Source organism: Salvelinus sp. IW2-2015, unplaced genomic scaffold, assembly GCF_002910315.2.
Source record: "Salvelinus sp. IW2-2015 unplaced genomic scaffold, ASM291031v2 Un_scaffold9092, whole genome shotgun sequence".
Taxonomy (NCBI): Eukaryota; Metazoa; Chordata; class Actinopteri; order Salmoniformes; family Salmonidae; genus Salvelinus; species Salvelinus sp. IW2-2015.
This window is the reverse complement of record NW_019950351.1, coordinates 1-8417: the sequence shown is the minus strand read 5'-3', so window position 1 is coordinate 8417 and position 8417 is coordinate 1. Positions and strand designations below refer to the sequence as shown.

Genomic DNA, 8417 nt, shown 5'->3' with positions numbered 1-8417 from the left:
AGAGTTCATCAACGACAACCCACAATGGATCAAGGTGGTGGGTTACCGCGGCGACGTAGAACACGAGAACTGGGTACCGCGTTACAACGCCCTGCGCCACGCAGCCGGGATTCAACCGCCAGGTGAGGGAGGGGGGCGGAGTCTAATACACCTGTCTTTAATCCTCTTGGTTCCTGGAAGAATGTATGACACACCCTTTAATCTTTCTGTCACGCTAACTCTCTCTGTTCCTCTGAAGATGTCACTTTCTATTGTCTTTCTCCGAGGCGACCTGATGCACCAAGTCAGTTGTGTGGAAAAACACTCCCTTGATCATCTCACACTTTCTCTCTCATATATCTCCCCTTTCTCTCTTTCTCCCGTCCAGGTTACCTGATCCATGAGTCTGSGGCGTGGTCCGACCGCCTCCAGCGCTGGTTCTTCCTCCCCCGCCGCGCCAGCTCCGAACGCTACGATGAGATCGCCGACGAGCGCCGCGCCACCAACCTCCTCCTCTCCTGCCCCTCGGACTTCCGCGACATCACCGTGGGGCACGCCGGACCCCTCCACCCAACGCACGGTTTCTCCTCSTTCAAGTTCGTACCGGACACCGACGATCAGATCGTACTAGCGTTGAAGTCGGAGGAGGACGCGGGGAAGATAGCGACGTATATCCTGGCGTTTACGTTAGACGGGAGGATGTTACTGCCAGAGACGAAGATAGGAGACCTGAAGTATGAAGGACTGGAGTTTATTTAAAATGGAGGGATGGGGAGATCCTTAGGAGAGACTGGAGAGAGGGTTGGAACCAGAATACAACAGGACAGGGTTGGTTGTTACAACTTACATCACCTACCTGTGAAGTAGTGTGATGAGGTAGGAGGACTCTGTTCCAGGAAGGTCCCAGTCATCACCAAGGTTGTCCAGAAAAACGACTAGTGTTGTAAGATTCTTCCCATGGGCAACTTCCTGCCCCCAAAGGAGTCTGGGTAATGTAGTCCACTACGTCTGGGTTTAAACAGGCAGCCCAATTCTGAGGTTTTTACCAATCACATCAGATCTGACTGGTCAAAATAATTGGCTGCATATCTAAACACAGCCTAAGGAACAACGGCCACGCTCAAGGGAACAAAAATACTAAAATTGACAGGGTTGTGTTCAGTAGGCACAAATCGGAAAGAAACGTTTTAAAACTGAGCATTAATTACCTGAAGTTGTCCAATAAGGCCAGTCATTTTGGGGGTGTTCTGTTAGAATGTTTGTGCCTTCTGAAGAGGACCCTTGTTTAAACTAACACTGACTCACAAATGCAAAACTTAGATGACGTTGGGTTGTCAACATTTGCCATATGTTGAACAGACTACTGAATAAGATGCATGATCTTCTTTCACCAGCTGTTATGTTAATAACTTGTTTTCTCTCTTAAAACAGAACACCTCAGATTAAAATGTTCATATGTCATTCTGGTTCTTGATCAGAGTTGGTTGAATAATGAACAGCTTACCACAGAAAACATGTCATACAGATTCAAATTGGTCAAATCTTTATTGATCACAACATAAAACAGATACAGTACATTAGTTAGATCCTGGTTGATTTAAATGCAATCAATCACTTCAAGTTATCATTCCATTAATATGGGATTGTTCAGGGAAGTCATAATTTAAAACATACCATTAACTGATTGGAATTTACAAAGATACGTTCCACAAATACTCAGTCAAACAATGTGGATCAGATACATTTCACACATCATCCTATAGTGATTGACACATGGCCATTAAACAATGTTTTTCAATCAAATAAGCAACTGAATTTATCAAACGTTCTCGTCCCTGTTATCCAAAAGGCCATTTTAAAAACCTGACGATGTAGTAGTGCAAGGTGGTTCCCATGGCGACGACTCTTTGCGGCAGCCATCTTTGTTTACAAGCTGGTTCCCATGGCGATGACGTCCTGAGGCAGCCCTGCCATTTTGAGCGTTGTGAAGGAGCCCAGTTTAGAGTATAAATCAAACATCCTCCTGTCACCCTGCCTCAGCTCACAGAACACACCTCTGGAACCTGTAGGAGAGCGAGAGAGAGGGCGGGGAGATTCAGATGTTAACTACAGTCAAATGACAACGAGGGGAAAAGAAAACTGAACGATGCACCTCATTCTGAATGAGGGGCTGTACATGTGTTCGTTCTGATAATCCAGCCCTATGCCATCAGGGAGAGAAGCACCATCTGGCATAGACACATCTGGATCAGTAACTGAATCCTACTTTTATGTTGTGCCAATAGTCAATTCCCCACCTCTAAAGCTGAAAGTGCTTGAACCCCGGTCTGATTACTAATAGGTCAAGGGTATTGTTGAACTCTGACATCATCACGTTGCATAGCAGCCATCACACTAAGCCAGGGTTCTCCAACCCTGTTCCAGGAGAGCTACAGTCCTGTAGGTTCACTCCAACCCTAATCTAGTGCACCTGATTCTAATAATTAGCTGGTTGATCAGCTGCATCAGCTTAGTTACAACTGGGTTGGAGTGAAAACCTCCAGGAGGGCATCTCTCCAGGAACAGGGTGAGTGAAAACCTCCAGGAGGGCATCTCTCAGAACAGGGTTGGAGACCTGCTCTAGCCTCAGTCAAACAGTGACCAGAAACCCACTGTGCAGGTGCACAACTACAAGGGAGTCACCACCCTAATCACAGTAGTGGCACTTGAATATACAAGTTAACAACTCACCACTGGTCTTCATCAACGAGAGCAGGCTGCCAATCATACGTCTGGCGGGGGCGGGGTCTGTAACCCGGGGGTGGAGCTGCATGGTACCATGGAAGGGAAGTCCCCTGGCAACGCTCTCTACAAGAGGACGGGGGAGAGGGAGAAAAGATCAAATCGTATTTTCAGAGTCAAGGAACTCCATACAAAACATCTGAAGTAATACAGAGAGACAGAACTACAACCATATAGAATAATGTTGGGTCAATGATTGAAACAAGACCAAGTCATATTCCAGTGTGTGATTGTGCCGCTTGGAACCCAGCGGTTACCTGGTTGTTCAGTGCAGCTCCTGTGGCGTCAGTAAGGCCCAGGGCATAACCACACACCCCCCTCTCATCCTCCAGAACCAGACCACAGCTTGGGGAGGGGCCACAGCTGCCCTCCTGCTAGCCTGGGGAGGGGGAGAGTACACTGGGACATTACATTACTGGGTCTAGACTGAAGGTCAGGACAAGCGCACAGTCACATATTGAAGAACAAAAAACTTACTGGCTGATCAGAGACTGTCCAGAGTGGATCATTGGGGAGTCATGCTGTACACACTCCCTCCCTCACCCATCACTGATCGAGGACTGTCCAGAGTGGATCATTGGGAGTCATGCTGTACACACACACACTCCCTCCCTCCCTCACCCATCACTGATCACTGTCCAGAGTGGATCATTGGAGTCATGCTGTACACCACACTCCCTCACCCATCACTGATCATAGACTGTCCAGAGTGGATCATTGGGAGTCATGCGTACAACCACACACTCCCTCCTCACCCATCACTGATCACTGTCCAGAGTGGATCATTTGGAGTCATGCTGTACACACAGCACACTCCCTCCCTCACCCATCACTGATCAGAGACTGTACAGAGTGGATCATTGGGAGTCATGCTGTACACACTCCCCCTCACCCATCACTGATCAGAGACTGTCCAGAGTGGATCATTGGGGTCATGCTGTACACACTCCCTCCCTCACTGATCAGAGACTGTCCAGAGTGGATCATTGGGGAGTCATGCTGTACACACACCACACTCCTTCCCTCACCCATCACTGATCAGAGCAGGTAGTGCTGCTGCAGGAGCCTTGGCCTCTCCTCTCTGCATCTCCATTGTGGATCTTCTGTATCTCAGTCTGAAACAACAGGATGATATAAAGACAAAATCAATAAAGATGTCAGCTAGCCGATACATGCCTCACTTATTACAGAGGTGGTTTGGTGAACCAAACCTAACGCCCGGGCTAGCTTATAACTACACGCGTTAGCTTCTCAATGAGAATGAAACGAGTCATATTAGCATAATTATTAAAACAATAGATACCACAGTATGAGTCAGAATACCCATAAACCTAGCATCATTCATTTTCCCATAAGTGATTTTAGAAACACTTAAAATAAGGGCTGTGTTTTGTGTAGGTTTACCTTGGCGTGATGTTCTGATAACCATAGTAAATCCCCCCCATCAGACAAGGTGACTTATCATATATTCGCCTGTATTTACCTCCCAAAAATGTAATGCTAATGTGGCTATCATACAGATATACACATGCCATGACGATAACGAGACTGCTGAATCGATGTAGTAATGAATAAATTGACTAAAGTTCTTTATATGGACAATTCTGTGAACTGTCTCTTGTGCAAGTTTCAAATTGACACAATACCTGTTAGCAAAGGTGTCAGCTAGAGATGACGTGCAGGAGCTTGCAGGGATTTGTAGTTTTGCATGATGTCTACTTTGATGCTAATTAGCTTTTTGAATCAGAGTAAATAGAGCCGAATATATTGATTTAAAAAGTCACCTGTCCGAGAGAGATTTACATAGTTATTAAAACATCAGCCAGGGTAAGCCCACACGAAACACAGCCCTTATTTTAAGTGTTTCTTAAAATCCCCTGGGGAAAAATGAATTGAGGAAAAACGTTTGGAACCATTTCCTGTTTTGACTGCTAGGTTTTATGGGAATTATGACGTGTCCACTGTGGTGCTCATACTACAGGCTTTCGCTCAGTGGGCTAACACAGTCTTATGGCAAAAACACTCAGAAGAACCTGGTTTCCATTCCCAGTCGGTCCACGCGTCTCGTATATTTAACAGATATGTTATAGTCAGTTCTAGATATGTTGAAAAACTAACCTTGTCTTCTGGCAGAAGGGTCGTATAGAATACACTGATGTCATAGGAGGTGCGGAACAGATCTCTGTTACCATGGCAAGGCAGCATTCTCTAAAACAATAAACAACAGCAATACTATTGTCATCAACCAGTCAGTACCAAGTTAATGATCTCTTGTTATGCCTGAGAGATCAATGGCTCTGTCTAGGTGGTTGTCTGTGATCCCCTGTGTGGGTTGTGTGTTGTGGCTTGTCATTGAGTGTTGATCTGTGATGTGAATGTGACAGCAGAAGGATATAACAGTTTGTAGTGTGTTCTGTGTGTGGCATCACATTGTACTCGTAGACAAATAGTAGCAAAAGGTGAATGTTGAACTTTTGTTGCACACATCCAGGAACAATTTGGATGACAATTACAAATGTTTGACTGCAGAATTTATTACCAATGTTGATGCAATGACGCTGTCGACCGATTGAGATGTAAGAGGCATACAAAATAATTCAGTCATCTCATCAAAGGGGTGATGGGGGTTAAAATGGGGTGGGATATGAGGGTTAAAGGGTGGATGATGGGGTTAAAGTGGTGGATGATGGGGGTTAAAGGGGGCGGATGATGGGGTAAGTGCCGTACCTGGAACTCCCCGGAGAGACCCCCTCTAAACCCCCAGGGCTCTGGCGTGCAGTCATCACCTGGCCTGAGGGCCTACTCTGCCCCCCTGTGGACAAAAACAATATTACACTTAAATGATACATCAATCTATATGCTTATTGCCTACTGCATACAGCTCCTTGTACCACAACATCAAATAAGCAGTGACCTACACAACAACATACTATATGGGTCTCTCTCCCCCCCCGCAGCCACGCCCGTTGTACTTAATTATTTGGCGGCGCCGCTTCATGTGTCTCACACACACTATTCCCCTCCCCACCCCCCGTTGTACCCAATTGTTTGACGTAGGCGGCCAGGGTGACACCACTCCTTGATGTCACAGATGTAGTTGTAGAGGTCGTAGAGGATGCTCCGGTTGGGGGCGTTGGACAGACGGTTAAACATGGTAAACACAGCAACACACATCACGTCAAAACACTTTCGCCTGGAACGCCACTCTGCTGTCTGTAGAGAGGAGAGAGGGGACCGAGAGATACATGGAGGGGGGAGAGAGAGGGACGAGAGAATGGAGACGAGAGAGGAGAGAGGGGACGAGAGAACATGGAGACAGAGAGAGGGAGAGAGGGGACCGAGAGATACATGGAGACAGAGAGAGGGAGAGAGGGGACGAGAGAACATGGAGACAGAAGAGGAGACCGAGAGATACATGGAGACAGAGAGAGGGAGAGAGGGACCGAGAGATACATGGAGACAGAGAGAGGGGACGAGAGATACATGGAGACAGAGAGAGAGACGAGAGATACATGGAGACAGAGAGAGGGAGAGAGGGACAGAGATACATGGAGACAGAGAGGGGAGAGGGGGACCGAGAGATACATGGAGACGGAGAGAGGAGACCGAGAGATACATGGAACAGAGAGAGGGAGAGGGGACGAGAGATACATGGAGACAGGGAGAGAGGAGACGAGAGATCATGGAGACAGAGAGAGGAGAGGGGACCGAGAGATACATGGAGACAGAGAGAGGAGAGAGGGGACCGAGAGATACATGGAGACAGAGAGGTGAGAGAGGGACCGAGAGATACATGAGACAGAGAGAGGGAGAGAGGGGACCGAGAGATACATGAGAAGAGAGAGGGAGAGAGGGACCGAGAGATACATGGAGACAGAGAGACAGAGTTAGTAGAAAGAGAGAGAGGGTGTGTGGTTTAGAGAAAGTTGTCAATGTAAGGTCTTACAATTTCCACATCAATAAAGATACTTAAATTATTACATTGATTGAGTGTGTCCCACTCAGTCCTTGTTCTCTATATCCCACACCGTCCCTTCAGCCAGTCAGTCCCAACACACACACTCCTCACCATCTCAGTCCCAACAACACACACTCCTCACCATCTTCAGTCCCAACACACACACTCCTCACCATCTCAGTCCCAACACACACACTCCTCACCATCTCAGTCCCAACACACACACTCCTCACCATCTCAGTCCCAACACACACACTCCTCACCATCTCAGTCCAACACACCACTCCTCACCATCTCAGTCCCAAAACCACACACTCCTCACCATCTCAGTCCAACACACCACACTCTCACCATCTCAGTCCCAACACACACACTCCTCACCATCTCAGTCCCAACACACACCACTCCTCACCATCTCAGTCCCAACACACACACTCCTCACCATCTCAGTCCCAACACACACATCCTCACAGTCTCAGTCTCTGCCTCTCCCACTGCTTCTCTGTGTGCTTTTCAGCCAGTCCAGTTCCGTCAGCATGGTCTAGCAGTAGAACCGTGTTCATACGGCAGGTAGAACAGTTCTGAGAGTAGCTGGAGATCGTCCAGGGTCAGGGGTTCTGCTGTGAACAGGGGGTTGTCCCCAGAACCTGGCACGTACACCGGGTCTCCCACGTCAGTTTGCATGGGCTCCTCGTCAGAGGACTCTTTCTTCAGGTGGGTGGGGTTCAGGAGTCGAGGGCCTGAGGTGAAGACGACAGCCAGAGTTAATTCATCTGTTTTTATCTCTTCACAATGAATAGATGTAATTAAAAAGTGGATCTGTAATCACGGTCCTCATGGAGACCAGGATGTGTTGTTTTCATGTGTTTGCCCACGAGGGGATAAATAAAGTTGTATTGAATTGAATGTTGAAGCTGCCCTCTTGGTTGGTCATCTTTCCCTCTGTACCTCCAGGCTGGTCCGTGCTGAGGAACTCCTGTAGCCAGTCAGTCAGTGCCAGGGTGAGGGCTCTCTTGGGGCTGTAGCAGGGTCTGAGCCTACCTCATCATCATCATCACCTGCTGGGGCGATGACATAGTTTAGGTTAGTTTAACTCAATGGCATTGTGGTTCATCCTAAGATTGGAAGGTTGGGGTTCGATCCCCCCGGTTGAGTCATACCAAAGACTCTAAAAATGGGTGCGGATGCCTCTCTGCATGGCACTCAGTGGATGGATTGGGGCAAGGCCCTGAGATAGACTGGCGTCCTGTCCAGGGTTATTTGTACATCAAGCTGCCTCACATAAGACATTAAAAGGATAAAACAGTAACCACCTCATAGATACTCACTCATCTCCACGTCTCTCTGTCCTCCTCCAGACCGGCACCACGTCGCCAGGGTGTGGATCGCCACGGAAGTTAGGGTAGTACTCACAGTTAGGGTTGGTCAGCACCCCTCTCAGCTTGGGGATCAGGTCTGTGGGACGATCCTAAGGAGAGGAAGGACATGTAGCCAATAGGGGGTTCAGCCTGACCGGGAAACTATCCAAGGTGGATTAATGGAGAAACAAGCTGGATTTGTTATTCTACATCTACTATTAACATACTCCCTGTCTACCACACTGCTTCTAAAACACTGCTGATAGAACACTGCCTTACTGCTTATAGACACTGGCTGATAGACACACTGCTGATAGAACACTGCTGACAGAACAGCTGAA

At 47.7% G+C, this 8417-nt stretch overlaps 1 protein-coding gene and 1 pseudogene across 1 annotated transcript; one reads left to right on the top strand and one right to left on the bottom strand.

Moving 5' to 3' along the window:
* Nucleotides 1–4: 4 nt before the first annotated feature.
* LOC112079694 (soluble calcium-activated nucleotidase 1) lies at nucleotides 5–1440 on the top strand (the record flags this gene model as incomplete). The annotated part of the gene is made up of 2 exons (XM_024145569.1): nucleotides 5–122; nucleotides 368–1440. Coding segments are annotated over 2 exons (489 nt in total), but the record flags the coding sequence as incomplete, so codon positions are not given.
* A 65-nt stretch (nucleotides 1441–1505) lies between these two features.
* LOC112079695 (protein O-GlcNAcase-like) lies at nucleotides 1506–8186 on the bottom strand (annotated as a pseudogene).
* Nucleotides 8187–8417: the final 231 nt, after the last annotated feature.